Source organism: Ahaetulla prasina, chromosome 9 (genome assembly GCF_028640845.1).
Source record: "Ahaetulla prasina isolate Xishuangbanna chromosome 9, ASM2864084v1, whole genome shotgun sequence".
Taxonomy (NCBI): domain Eukaryota; kingdom Metazoa; phylum Chordata; class Lepidosauria; order Squamata; family Colubridae; genus Ahaetulla; species Ahaetulla prasina.
This window is the reverse complement of record NC_080547.1, coordinates 11,427,130-11,442,293: the sequence shown is the minus strand read 5'-3', so window position 1 is coordinate 11,442,293 and position 15,164 is coordinate 11,427,130. Positions and strand designations below refer to the sequence as shown.

The 15,164-nt window shown below is 45.3% G+C and overlaps 1 protein-coding gene across 2 annotated transcripts in view; it reads right to left on the bottom strand.

Moving 5' to 3' along the window:
• The window catches only part of CBL (Cbl proto-oncogene), a 63,177-nt gene that overhangs the window by 34,848 nt on the left and 13,165 nt on the right, over positions 1-15,164 (bottom strand). For both annotated transcript variants that reach the window (XM_058194172.1, XM_058194171.1), the window contains exons 3-11: positions 10,774-10,920; positions 9,123-9,279; positions 8,529-8,650; positions 7,578-7,715; positions 6,288-6,375; positions 5,199-5,330; positions 4,327-4,527; positions 2,801-2,938; positions 1,352-1,711 (exon numbers count right to left, since the gene is read on the bottom strand). In XM_058194172.1, the coding sequence (XP_058050155.1) occupies positions 1,352-1,711; positions 2,801-2,938; positions 4,327-4,527; positions 5,199-5,330; positions 6,288-6,375; positions 7,578-7,715; positions 8,529-8,650; positions 9,123-9,279; positions 10,774-10,920 (1,483 nt within the window). The remainder of the gene's footprint in view (positions 1-1,351; positions 1,712-2,800; positions 2,939-4,326; positions 4,528-5,198; positions 5,331-6,287; positions 6,376-7,577; positions 7,716-8,528; positions 8,651-9,122; positions 9,280-10,773; positions 10,921-15,164) is intronic.

The following is a 15,164-nucleotide window of genomic DNA, read 5'->3' as shown; positions in this document are numbered from 1 at the left end:
CAATGTTGCCTTTGGGAGGAGGAGGAGGGGCAGAACCTGGGGGAGGGGGAGGAGTCAAAAGAGGGATCAGCCAAGAATCCCTACATAGCCACAAGCAAACGAAGTCCAACCCTCCTTGAATTATGTTGGCCCTTGTCCAACTCCAAACAGGTGTTAACTGTGAATTGAATAGTCCTGTGCATAACCATCATCCTCATTTGACGACCCCATAACCCCCTGCGGGGTGGAGTCTGGGCAACTGAATGGACTAGCAGAGTGTTTTACTGGCCGGATGCCCTTCCTGTCGCCAATGCGGAGTTTTGTTCAGCATAGATATATTCTCGGAGTGCCCAGAGAGAGAAATATCTGCCTCTATCTAGGATCGAACTCACAGCCTCCTGATTGTGAGGCGAGCGCTCAACCTCTAGGACGCCGCACCACTCCAGTCCTGTGCATAACCATGAGCAGCAATAAATTGGTTTAACTGGACCTAATGGGTGGGCCTGCTCTTTTGCGCCTGGCATTTTTGTAGCATTACAAATTTCATAAAGCATGAGGAGGGTCGGAAGGGTCCTGCTGCAGACCCTGTGGGTCAAGGTATTCCAACCGGTGTTGTCGTGTCCCCCTCCTCCTCTGACGGCCGGGTCTGGGAAGTCTGTCTCAAGCGTGGCCACGAAGCCTCTGCAGCTTTGCCAGATTCCTGTCAGAGTTCTCAGGGCAGGCAGGAATCCAAGGTGTGACTTCAGCAACCAGGTGAGACTTTGCCTGACTCAAGGAATGCCAAAAAGCAGATCCTTTATATAGGCCATGGGGTGTGGCTCCATGACTCAGCACTTATCCAGGCCTGCCCCTCCCTTCCTTTTGCTGACGTCGCCTCTCCATTCTCCGGAAGCGGGGATCTGTCCACTTTTCGTCTTCCTGCTCAGCTGCCGGCAATTCTAGCTCGTGGCTGGCTTCGTGCTCACACGCTGTAGGAAGGTTTGTTTGCTCAGTCTGTCCGGGCATGGTGCCAGGGCTGGGGGCTGGAGGCATGCCAGGCCGTTCCTCTTCATTATCAGACTCTGGCTGAGATAGCAGGAGATGGGAGGGGCCCGGCTGCGGAGAGGAGGGCGGGCGAGGCACAACAGGTGGGGTTCAAGGGAAGAGCCTTTTCTGCCGTGGCTCCCGTCCGCTAGAACAGGAGTCTCCAACTTTGTGCACTTTAAGACTTGTGGACTTCAACTCCCAGAGTTCCTCAGCCAGCATATACAAGTCTTAAAGTGCACAAGGTTGGAGACCCCTGCGCTAAAACATCGTGCCCTGAGAGGTTCGTAGACGGAAGTAAGACCCCCACCTCCTCCCCATGGGAAGTCCGGCACACACACACACTCACCACCGGAGTGTCCAGGCTCAGAGTACTGCCCAGTCTGTGAGGCTCCACCCTGGCGTCCATCTGAGAAGGCAGCGAGAAGGGGAGGGAATGGCGATTCTTCAGCTCCCTATTGGCCCAGGCTTCAGCGGGAGCCTTCAACATGGGCCGCGAGGGCCAGAGCTCTCCCTGACGGTTACAGGGCACGGGGGGCAACTTGTCCCTGGAAGGACCATCCCCTGGAGTGCAAGGCAAAGGTCGTCTCTGGGGCCGGGCCTCTGCCCCAATGGCGTGGGGCCTGTCTGGAGGAGGAGGTGGTGGAAGATCTCGGTGAGTTGGTGGGATCGGCAGAGGTTTGTCTTTGTGGAGAGAACCAGGTGCAGCCTATAAAATAAGGGAAAGCTTTCCAAGTACCATTTTATTGTCAGCCCTGGAGGCCAGCTTTTTCTCAGGATCTTCAGGGCTACCACACTTAAGTGCTGTGGGAAACTGGGAGGGGGGGACGGAACTGCATGGAGTTGCAGAGATATCTAGCCATAATAACGTTCTTTTCTCTGAGAGTCAAGGACGGTCAGCCCTGCACCTGGAGTGGTGTGACTCGGAGGCATCTCCAGTTGGGACGGTGCATCGATTGGACCGTGTGATGGACATGTGGGTGCAGGGGGAAGGGACTTGGGCTTTCTTTTGGGTGAGGAAAACCTGGAAGCTTTCAGATTCGGGTTTTCCCAGATGTGTCAATATGACATCTCTCATAAAATGGAACAATGAGGAACATCTAGCCTCGGAGTCTTCTTTCGTTGGGTGGAGGGGTGTACTTGGAACCCTGACATTAACTCGAATCTGACATATATTTTTAACCTTTCTCTCTGAAGCAGTTTCTCTTGGTGACTTTAAGATGTGCGCACTTCAATTCCCAGAATCCCTCAGCCGCCCATGGAATTCCAGAAGCTGCAGTCCATGCATCTTAAAGTCACTGAGGTCAAGACACGCTAATGTTAAATCATAATATCATTCTTTCTATAATCCTGTATCATCATCAAAGCCATGGATCCCATGTCCATGTTTTTATCATTATGCAAAAAGTCCATCAGAAATTTCCAGCCACCAATAAAACAATAATTATAACAGGCAAGTTTTAGAGGAAAGGTGACTCTGGAGTGAGTGCTACATATCCCAAAGTTTGTGAGGATACACAACGTTTAGTTACCACAGACAGGAAGAAGTGGGTCCCTGGCTGAAAAATCAGTCCATCAAGGCTATCAATTGAGTCATTTAACTCAACAAATACATTAGCTGGATGATGAACTGTCAAGAAGAGGATCAGTGGGAAAATCCACAGTGGCACTGAAGAAAATTAATCAAGCCCAACAATTTCAGACAGCGTTGGGTCCTTGGAGCCTTTTGAGCTACAAATACTCTCTTCAGATAAACCATCTTGTGAAGGACACCTCATCAGTCTACAAGTTCCGGTACCTTGGAAGTGGTTCCTGGGCTTGAAGCTCCAGGTGGGTTGGATACACGCTGCTGCTGCTGCAGAAGGTCCAGCCGTGGAGGTACTGGGGGAAGTGCTGCTTGCGGAGTCATTGAAAATGGAGAAGGAGGACGTTCTACCTGAAGAGATGCCAAGAGGAAATCCAGTGAAGCGATTTATAAAATCCAGCCTAATAATCAAGTGACCCCCTACCTTGGCATTTGAAGTCACCTCCTATTCAACTCAAGGGGGGGAGACCTGATGTTTCTCTCCATCCAACAAATACAAGTAGGTCCTCTTCCTTCCTGTTCATTTCCAATATCTCAGCAACAACAAGGCCTGTTCTGTCACCGATTCATCTGCCTGTTATTCTTGAACAGGACTTGCCGCAGGCATGGTTTTTAAGGGCTAGATAAATGGTCACCTTAAGGACAGCCATCAGCTGAGGGCGCAGGCCTGCTGATACTTGGGCACAGGCCAGGAACTGGTCTCTGCTGAGGCACAGTGATCCCAGAAATCATTAACCGGTCCCAAGAGAGCAGAAAACAAAATGGGCCCATCTAGTATGCAAATCAAACGTGGTACATCAACAGGCGGACAATGGCAGCTGCAGCAAAGGCTACGTTTTCCAAGTGGGTCATGAATTTATTGCTCAGGAAGAGACTCAAAGAGCGGCATGGCTGACCAGCACACTCAAAATACGAGACAGTATTGACAAGCTCAACTGTAGGGCAGGCAGGTGTAAAAGACCGCAAAACTCAAGAACACACACGCACGCACGACCCTTGCCAATTTGAGTTGTGCATGGCTACTGGGAGGAAATGTATCAGGATCAGAGTGCTGGCAGAATGGATAGGGCTACTCATGGCAGTATTTTACTGCAGAACTCACAGCTGACTGCCAATTATAGACAATTATTGACAATAGAGACTTTGAATTAGAGTGGAATGCTGACACCCATCTGAAAACAAATGCTAGAAAACATCTATCTATCTCTATCATGTATCATCTATCTATCTATATCATGTATCATTTATCTATCTACTATCGATCTATCTCTATCATGTATCATCTATATATCTCTATCATGTATCATGTATCCTCTATCTATCTATCTATCTATCTATCTATCTATCTATCTATCTATCTATCTATCTATCTATCTATCTATCTATCTATCTATCTGTGTTTCCCCGAAAATAAGACCCTGTCTTCCATTTTTTTGAACCGCAAAATAAGCGCTTAGCTTTATTTTGGGGGAGGTCTTATTATTTTGGGGTGCGTGGAGCAAGATGGGGCTCCTCTTGCCATCTTACCTGATTTCCAGCTCTGCGTTTAAATATTTTCAGGGAGGGCTTATTTTTGGGCGGAGGCTTATTTAAGCGCATGCGCTCAAAAGCCCAATTGAGCTTATTATCAGGGGAGGTCTTATTTTCGGCGAAACAGGGTATATCTATCTATCTATCATCTATCCCATCCCAATTTATATTACGCACTTCCATGGAGGAGACCAACAGTCCAGTCTTACCTTTGCACCAGCCAGCTCTTTCATCAGGAACAGGGATTCATCCGTTCTGTCATCGTCATCGTCGTAATTTGGAGAGGGGGCTCCTTCTGCTCCTTGCCTCAGAAGCCCTCCCCCTCCTCGGGGATCAAAAGGGTCCACCACAATGGGCTCTGTGCCTTTAATTTCACATCGGCAGAACGGGCATCCCTGCCCCTCCGATTCCTGCAAAGGGGGGAACATACGGACCAGGTGTTTCACTCAGGGCCACCCCATGGGATGTGGCAGCAGGATTATCTTGCCACATGGGAGGGGGGGAGGAAGGAAGGAAGAGAAAGAGAAAGAGAAAGAGAAAGAGAAAGAAGGAAGGAAGGAAGGAAGGAAGGAAGGAAGGAAGGAAGGAAGGAAGAAAGAAAGAAAGAAAGAAAGAAAGAAAGAAAGAAAGAAAGAAAGAAAGAAAGAAAGAAAGAAAAAAACTTGCTACTGCACTAGGAAATTAACTAGTCTGAATGTATGACTAGAGGCCTTATGAGCACAGCAAAAGAAAGAGGAAGAAAAATCAAACGTTGCACATCTCTCTCTCTCTCTCTCTCTCTCTCTCACGCACACACACAGAAAACACTTTTGCCTCCTTCAAGGCTGCTACACAAGCCAGCCATCCCGCATTCACAACAACTGCATAAAACACGTTGGGGCACAACTGCATAGCAGTTGACCCAGCCAAGAGCAAAACACCCATTCTAGATGCCTTTCGCAAAGCTGGCGATAGCAGTGACGGTGACGCAACATGCGCAGCCAGGCAAAGTGGGCCGGGTGCCGCTTTCTGTAGGGGCTCCAGAGGGCTGTGTTCCAATGAGTGGGGGCTCTGACAGGGGTTAGCACCCCCCCCCACATACCTGCCATGAAGTGAGGCAAGAGGTGCACATGAGGTGCCCGCAGGGCTCTATCTTCACATCTTTGTCGTTTTCGGCACAGATTTTACAGAGCTGGAAAGTGGAGCCCATCTCACAGTAGAGTTCGTATTGCTCCTGAGAGTAAGAAGCCAGAAAGGGGCAGATCTTAAAAACACCTACCTGGAAACAGCCTTTTAAAAGCACAGTTTCAACAAGGGCCACGGAAAAGGTGAAAGGTTACAATGCATTTTTTTAAAAAATCCATCGATGGCGACATATTTCAAAAGGTAGGAGTATCGTTAATGAAACAGGGTGCAATTTGTAAAACATGGCTGCAAGGATTTCAAACTGCAGGCACTGAAAGAGACAGGAAATCTGATAAAAGAAAGTGCTCTCTAACCCATATCCCTCAGTTCAGTACCCTTTTCTCCAAATGTGGACCCCACATATCCCCAGGGTGGATAAAAATTAATTTCTTTCTTTTTTTAATTAAATGGGGTTTTTTAAAATTTAAATGGGATTTTTTTATTATTTTTATCACATTTATTTTAATAAAATGCTTTTGGGAGTAAAAATCTACTAAAGATAGTTTTCCAGTTAAGTTACGTTAATAATTTAGTTTATTTAGCATGAAACGGAGCTTAGTGATGTAGCATGAGGAGGCTGTAGATTCTGCAATATTGGGACTGTCGGTGAGTCAGCAGCGGGTCAGAGGAGGAGCTGCTGTGGGATAGATGACGGCTGCTCTTTAAAAATGAGGATTTAAATCGAGTTGATTTAAATCAAGCCTTTTTTACTCGTGATTTAAACCATGATTTAAATCGTGATGTAAGTCGACTTGATTTAAATCAAATCCACCCTGCGCATCCCTCTGCGCACTTTCCGCATTTATTTATTTTTTAAAACATAAGACTAGATGAGGCGTCTCCAAACTTGGCAACTTTAAGACCTGTGGACTCCCAACTCCCAGAATTCCTCAGCCGGCATTCTGGGGAATTAAAAGTCCACAAGCCTTAAAAGTTGGCAAGACTTTTGGGAGACTCCTGGACGAGATGGAAGGAATGGAGAGAGGGATGAGGGGTCCTCGTTCACCTGGGTGACTTTAATGTGGTCCTGGGGCGTGGGCTCACACAGGCCGGTCAGATCAGGATTCTGGTTTCTTCCATCGGGATACAAGTAACTAGAAGAGAGGTGCAAAGATTGTAGATTCTGAAAGAAAGATACAGCTGAACAGAGCAGACAGATGGGAGAAATGGCACTCTTTTTTTTTTAGGACAGGTTGGCTGAGGAACTCTGTGAGTTGAAGTCCCCAAGTCTTAAAGTTGCCAAGGTTGGAGACCCCTGCTCTAGGTAACCCGGGGAAGGACGTTGCGTGCATTGTGACATCATCACCGTGCACATAAGGCCACACGCCCATTGGCATCAGAGATCGCTGCTGGGCAAGTTCGTAACTGCCTCTTTTTTGCTGACACACCTGCCACCTTTTTGATCTTGCTGTGGTTTGTTGCCGATGCCTATCTGTCAAACCCCCACAGGGCTGGAAAGAGAAACTCCGATCTGTTGCATATCGAAGGAACTGTGCAAAACCTTGAATTCAGATGCCTGGTGAGGCAGGTTATATTAGGACAAGCACAAGAGCCGTGTTGGCTTTCAGAGAAAGAGCCAAGGAGTTTCAGAGGGTCTTCGGCTCCGCTATAACAGACCGAATTCCTTTCTGGTTTTCAATCACAGGGTCTCCTTGACTTACAACTGGTTGCCTAACAAGCATTTCGTGTTACGGTAGACTCAAAATATGTTATTTATGGCCGGGGTGAAATCCAAAATGTTTCCCTACCGTTCTGTGGGCGTGGCTTGGGGTGTGTGGCAAGGGAAGGATATTGCAAAATTTCCATTTCCACCCCGCTTCAGAGGAAGCATACTGCAAAATCCCCATTCCCACCCCACTCGGGGGCCAGCCAGAGGTGGTATTTGCTGGTTCTCTGAACTACACAAAATTTCCGCTACCGGTTCTCCAGAACCTGTCAGAACCTGCTGGATTTCACCAGTTTATGGCCGATCCTTAGGAGTGCTGCACAGTGCCGTGGTCGCGCAATTGTATTTTGAGAATTTCTGCTCTTTTTACTGGGGGGAAAAGTGATCACCGGTTAAGCGGGATTATGATTTATAAGTATGTGATTTGCTTAACGACTGTGGTGACTCTGTTAACAACCGTCGTAAAAGTCAATTCCAGCACATGGTGATTTGACTTAGGATCAGAATGGCTCACAAGCAAAATTCTGGGCTCAACGGTGATCATAAATCAAGGATTGCCTGTAGAGGCACCTAGACTGAAAAAAAAGAACAAACTGGAGTTAGGACACGTCACAAAAAGGAGTCACTTACAAGCCTTCCCTGAAGCCATCAATCAGGGCCTGGAAAAGAGGTTTGTTGTGAGGAATTGTCTGGAGGATGTTTCCATCTGCAGTGACGTAGCCAATGGCCCACTGACCAAGTCGCGTACAACTCAGACGAAAAATATAACTAAAACAACAACAACAAGAAGATGATGCATTGACAGCTGAACAAACCGAATTTGAACTTCCTACATGTGAAGCCTTTTTTGAATGACAGCTCAGCAGAAAATCTCCCACCCCCCACCCCCAATCCTGGCAATCGTCATTATCTGAATGCTGCTTTCAATGCGCATTAACTATCATGGCAAGGATGTCCCTAACTTCTCGGATACTCTAAAAGTTGGCTTGATTATCGTACAGGAGCATTCCTACTGAGGGATGTCCATCTAAATTTGATTGACAAATAAATTAATCACCAATATGCCTAACCCTCCAACTTCCAATTTATGGTATTTAAAATTTAGGACGTCGCTGGTATCACCGTATTTTTCGGAGTATAAGACGCACCATTTTTTCCCAAAAAAGATGAAAATCTGGGTGCGCCTTATACTCCGAATGTAGCCCCGCCCAGCTTCTCAAACAGAGGTTTCAGAGGCTGAAAAAAGCATCAGAAACAAAGCTTCAGAAAAGAAGCCCCCAAACAGAGCTTCAGAAAAAAAGCCTCCAAACAGAGCTTCAGAAAAGCTGCCGCCAAACAGAGCTTCAGAGGCTTTTTTTCTGAAGCTCTGTTTCGGAGGCTTTCAGAGGCAGAAAAAAAAAAGCAAAAAAAAAGCAAGGCACAGAGCTCACAATCAAGGAACCTGTTCTTATTTTTCTTATTTTCCTCCCCAAAAACTAAGGTGCGTCTTATACTCTGAAAAATACGGTATTTTTGATATATATAAAAAACGCTTAACCAGAGCGCAAATGCAGGTTAGAAAGGCTGCCTTGAAGCACTCACCTTCCAGGTTTGTGAATGAACTTCTGAAGCCGGGCTTTGACCTCATCATAGGTCAGGAATGCCATGTAGCCAGGATGAGTCACCGCAAGGCTATTCCAGTTTCGGAGCAAAGAAGACCAGGGCTGGGTTGGGGGAGGGGAGAGGGTGGGGGGAGGTGAAAAGGTAGAGAGTTATTTCAACAAGGAAACAGCCCTTCCCAATCGTAGCTCACTCCACTTCCCGTACAGTCACATCCCCTCCATGAATTGACTTCAGAGCAACGTTCAACCTCAACTGTTAACTGTTTAAAAGAGCAGCAGAGAATTTAATGGCATTCCAATGGGGCACAGCAATTTTTCTCTTCAAAGCTCTCCCTCATGCCAGGTTATCAATCCTTCCTGATCCCAGAAATCCTAACGTTCAGCAGAGGCCAGAGAGATTTGGGAGGCAAGGAAGCCAGTAGATGGAGAAAAGGAAGACCTGAAGGTTAAGGCTGTGCAAGTCAGGGAGAGGAAGTACGGCCATTTTGATAGAAGGAGAAAGCTACTTCAGTGGCGAACCAATGTCTGTCTTTGGGCAAATCGTGGCTTAAGAGTGAAAAAGAAAAAAGCTTACCTGAAACAGACGGGTAAAAATATCAAATTCAAACACTGAAATGTAATCATTGCATGTCAGATCAATGGTTGATTTCAATGCCATGGCTTCCAGGCCGGAACTGATGGGGTGGACTTCATGTAGGGCTTGGCGGAAGGTTTTCCATGGGACAATGGTCCTAACAGTGGGATGAATATATATATATGTATATTGGGATGGTTCCTTTTGCATCCTAGGGACTTAAAACATCAGCTAAATCAAACAAAATTCTGATTTCACCCTGGGTTGTCTTCCCCGGAAGAGCCAATCAGATTCACGTAGGAGACTGTTTCCCAATCTCAGCCATTTTAAGATGAGTGGATTTCGACTCCCAGGGGTCTTCTGGGAGTTCAAGTCGACACATCTTCAAATGGCCAAGGTTGAGAAATACTGATCCGGAGCATTGATTCTATCGCTCGGCTGGCTGGGGTCTTCTGGGAGTTGAAGTCCACACATCTTAAAATGGCTATGCTCTAGGAAGTCACTGAACAACTGTCCCACTCATGCTTCCTAGCCATAAATATTCAAAGCACACATAATTTCTTAAAACCATCCATGTTAAAGGGCCTTTTGTCCACGCAGATAGATTCACAACCACATGAATGGAAGTACACAAATGCAGGTACGTTTGTTCCAAAAATGAACTGCTGTGAGAGAAACAATGTACAGTTACTGAAAGCAGACAACATCAGCTATAATCCTTAATTTGTCCAGTAACTTGTTAAAGCAGCTACTGACGTTAACAGCAGTATAAAAGGAATGTCACATAACTGCATCTCAACAAGATCTCTGACATCTAAGTAACTGTACTGAGATACTAAAGGAAGGAAGTAATGAAGGAAGACCAAGATTAGGAGTGCACATATTTCATAAATCTTAATTTGCAGATATGCCGTGCGTATTTCATATGGGAAAAACTTGAATCTGGAATGCGATCAAAATTAATCTCCAGAGATAAACATCTAAAATTATGGCAGTCTAGCCTGTTGAAGCCAAGTGAAACATCAATTCCTCAACAAATCAACCATGAACAGTTTTTCTCCCCAAAGCCAACCCCTCTCTATCAAGGAAAGGGCAAGGCTGAAGATTATCACAAAGCCCTCCACCCTCTCTCTCTCTCTTTCTGTGTGTGTGTATTTTAATCCTGTAAGAGTGGGGGCTACGGCCAGATCATTTCAAAGAAATACTTGAATGGCTTCACCCAGCCTTGACAGTCTAGTACAGGGGTGTCAAATTCAATTTCATTAAGAGCCACATCAGGGCTGTGGTTGACCTTGGGGGAGGGGGGGCATGGCCAACTGGGTGGGTGTGGCCAACTGAGTGGGCGTGGCCATCTTGACGCCACTCCCCAAACTGCTGGCATGTTTCCTCTTCACATTGAGTAGACTGGGCGGAAATGACGTGGGCTGGCCCCTTATGTTTCCCAGGACGGCCCTGCGGGCCAGATCCGGCCACATCGCGGGCCAGATCTGGCCCATGGTCCTTGTGTTTGACACCCCTGTTCTAGTAGTTTTGGGGTTCCATCTCACATACGTTGGATGTGGCAAAACCACGAGAGGCAAACCCACTCCAGTTACGAGTTGCCTGAAGAACTGACGGAAGCCTAGCAGCTTATTTTGGGAGTTGTACTTACTTCTCCTCAAAGGCTTTTCTCCAAAACTCGGCTGCATCTGCCTTCGTGATTCGGAAAGTGTCTCCTTGGAAGAGTCCATTTGGAAATATGCCTTTCAGTTCTGCCAGCATGTGGCTGAAGATCAGAGACAATTTGGTCAGGTTGCGCCTGCAAGGACATAAAAACACGTATCGTTGTAACTGTGAGACCCCCTCTAGAGTCACTCTGGGTAGTGAGACGAGTGGCATATAAATTAAACAAATAAATGTTGCCATGAAATGGGAAAGCGGCAAGCAAAAAATGAAAGAAGAAACTGGAACGTTGATTTTTCAGGTCACATTCTGAATTGGTTTTTCTAGCAATGCATTCTAATTTCCAGCAGTTTGGAAATTTAGCTTTACAGAACTTTAGAAGCCCTCTTTGTCATTTAAGGTGTTTCATTTGCCTACCCAGAGGGTGCAAAAAGAAAAAGAAAAAAAAAGATGGCTAAATTGCTTTTGAAGTAAGGCAGAAAAATGATGACCCAGCTAGGAGTCACAAGTCCTTCAATCAGTGTTATATAATAACCATCTGTCCAGACAGCCTTTCATTCAGAAGAATTCCAATCATAATTTAAGTACACTTTATTAAGCAAATTAAGGTTTGGATAATTGAGCGCGCAAGAGCCGTCACCTTCTGAGTACATACTCGCAGGTTACTCAACACAGGTGTACAAGAAAAGGGTAAATTTAGGGTGCAGAGGGGACTGCTTCTGTTAGAAAATTATCAGCCCCCAGGGTCAGCAAGAGGGAGGCTCCTCTGTAAAATGGTCTAATCAACACCGCCAGATGATAGCCAAATTCAAAGGATAAGATTCTTCCTTCGCTCTTACTGCCCTTTGGTTTTAAGAAGTGAGAACAGCACTCAAGATGCTTTTAATCAATGAGGACGCCTTGCATCCTGGACATAAACTGTTTCAACTCTTACCCTCAAAACGACGCTATAGAGCACTGCACACCAGAACAACTAGACACAAGAACAGTCTTCCCCCGAAGGCCATCACTCTGCTAAACAAATAATTCCCTCAACACTGTCAAATTATTTACTAAATCTGCACTACTATTAATCTTCTCATCGTTCCTATCACCCATCTCCTCCCATTTACGACTCTATGACTGTAACCTGTTGCTGTATCCTTATGATTTATATTGTTTCCTAGTATGATTCATTTGTTTATTTGTACCCTATGACTATCATTAAGAGTTGTGCCTTATGATTCTTGACAAATGCATCTTGTCTTTTTATGTACACTGCGAGCATATGCACCAAAGACAAATTCCTTGTCTGTCCAATCACACTTGGCCAATAAAGAATTCTATTCTATTCTATTCTATTCTATTCTATTCTATTCTATTCTATTCTATTCTATTCTATTCTCTTTTCTTTTCTTCTTTGCTTCGCTTCGCTTCGCTTCTACTCTACTCTACTCTACTCTATTCTTATTCACAGACATGGAAAGTCGGAGTAGGACCCTCAAACCTACAGATTCCTAAAGCCCCTCCCTTTCTTTGCCCAAGAATGATTTCTTCTGCTAGTGTCCTCACAGTATTTGCTGGCCTTAAAGCAACATTATCTCTGGGCTAATTCATGAGAATCTGACTGATGATGGCTTCTTTTGTTCCTGGAAAAAAGGAAGGAACAAGCATCAATTACATTTGGAACTTCGTGACCAAGTTGAGCGTAAAACATAAATAAAATGTTCCGAGTGTCAAATGGAAAAACACCAGACAGCATACAGTTAAACACAATGATGGGTGTTTTACTTACAGAACTTATATAAAGCACCAAAGATATGTGAGGGCACTTTCTAGATCTTAAACCCAGAAGGAGCAGACACCCACACAAGGGCAGCAGCAAAAGAGAGCGTTTTTATCTGTTGGGTAGACTGTAGCTGTGATGGAATTCCTCCTGTTTTAATTTTCAGGCAGTTAGCTGTGAGAGTGTTTATTCCGGGTTATTTATTTTTTTCCCTTATCAACCACTGTTTTGGCACCATCCTCACTTTCTAATTAATATACTTTCTCAAGGGGGACCTCCCAGAGAATTCAAAGAACGCCTGTTGAGATTTACAAGAGGGAGAGCTCCGAACAATCTAGGTAGCCAATCGCTCTGGAGAGTCTAAAAATACGAAGTGAAAGGCAGCTGGTGAGATACGAGTCTTGGCTCTGGGCCACAGTGGTGAGTTTCCCATCCAAGGAGGTGGAGTTGAGACTTTGTGCATCAACTCTTGAAGACAACCTAGCTTAAACCAGACACTAGAATTAAAAAAAATTAACACCCTATTAAATATGCCACATCAAAGCAAGGGATGTTTTTTCCCCCACTTCTCTCCGCTTGGTTCTCCTCTTCAGTTCTTCATTACTTTCTGGCTCTCGATATCCTGCAAAAAAAGTCAACCAAGCTCTCAGCCCCACTGCAGCCTTTAGCAGGGCCTCATTTCCCTGAGTTCAGTTTTCTGCTGTTTTTGCCGCTGACCTGCAGCAGGCTGTTCTTTTCCGGCTTCCTGTTTGCTGGATTAAAAAACACTCTGCCATGATAACGGCTTGCCCTGCAGAAGTCACTGGGATGCCAACCAGTTCAGTCCTTCTTTGCACCCATAAATCTTTAAAAACCATCCTATCACGCATCCAGCCGGCTCCTCCAGAACTTCCCAGGAGTTCTCCTGAAGAACCATTTTTTTTAGTCCATTAACTGAGCTTTATTACGTTCAGCGGAAGAAAAGAAAAAAAACATGCCCTCAATTTTAGTCGGTGCCTCTGCAGAGAAAACATGTCTGCCTTGCATCACCTTCCCTGAAATGATACAGCAGGACAATCATTACAAATCCAGATTAAGCAAGATTCTCAGATTATTTGGGGCAGTGTGGGGGCGGGGGCGTAGAGCCAGCTATCCTAAACTCTCTAGAATACAAGGCAGTTTCAAGTAGGAAAGCAGGAGGAAATCTCTCAGCAATTACTACGGTATACTCCTAATTCCAAGGGACGTAGTGACTCAGTGGCTAAGACACTGAGCTTGTCGATCGAAAGGTCGGAAGTCCGGCGGTTCGAATCCCTAGTGCCGCGTAACGGGGTGAGCTCCCGTGACTTGTCCCACCTTCCTAGCAGTTCAAAAGCACTTTAAAAAAGGCAAGTAGAAAAATAGGGACCACCTTTGGTGGGAAGGTAACAGTGTTCCGTGCGCCTTTGGCGTTGAGTCATGCCGGCCACATGACCACGGAGACGTCTTCGGACAGCGCTGGCTCTTCGGCTTTGAAACGGAGATGAGCACTGCCCCCTAGAGTTGGGAACGACTAGCACGTATGTGCGAGGGGAACCTTTACCTTTACCTTACTGCTAATTCCACTCATCACTAGCAGAAACTAAATTAAGGAAGGGAAAACACACATAACAATCTACACTGAAACAGTCTGTAAACCATAGAATTTCTCTCTTCTGGGCATAACATTTTTTTAAAAATATGTAGCAGCTACAGTACATTGCAGACTAAAGGTATATGGCATGCCATTTACATTTTATGGCACCAAGTAAGGTTCATGATCTTCTACAATATTCCACAGGAGAGCCTAAGGAATTTGCCAGAAGTTGTTATATACAGGTAGTCCTTGACTTACAACAGTTCATTTGGTGACCGTTCAAAGATACAACGGCACTTTAAAAAGTGACTCATGACTGTTTTTCACACTTATGGCCGTTGTAGCATCCCCATGATCACGTGATCAAAATTCAGATGCCTTGCACCTGGGTTCATATTTATGACAGTTGCCATGTCCCAGGGTCACGTGATCTGCTTTTGCGCCCTTCTGACAAGCAGTCAATTGGGGAAGTCAGATTCACTGAACGACCATGTTACTAACTTAAAAAAAAAACGCAATGATTCACTTAACAACTGTGGCAGGCAAAGTTGTAAAACAGGGCAAACTCACTTAACAAACGTTTAACTTAGCAACATAAATTTTGGGCCCAATTGTGGTCGTAGCTCCAGGACTATCTGTACTTCCCCTAAGAGAAGAGTGAATATAGTCGGCAAATTTAAAAGCAGCTCTAGCAGGACACGAGCAATTCGAATTAAACACGCCGTTACTATTTCAACCTTAGCCCTAAAATCTATGCCCTTGCACTGCTTGAGGATTAGAATAAAACTCCTTGCAGAATCAGACCGCTAGTGTACGTCAACCAATGATGTTTTGACAAAATGATTGCATGTTTCAAAAGACAGGCTACAAGTTGGAAGACTGCAGATTGGGTAAACAAAACAAAACAGGAGTATTTTGAGATCTTAATAAATACAAATGTTATGAATGGGTTTAAAAGCACGAGAGAGAGAGAGAGAGCTCTGAAAAAATATAAATATCCTGTCTAAAAATAACAACGATG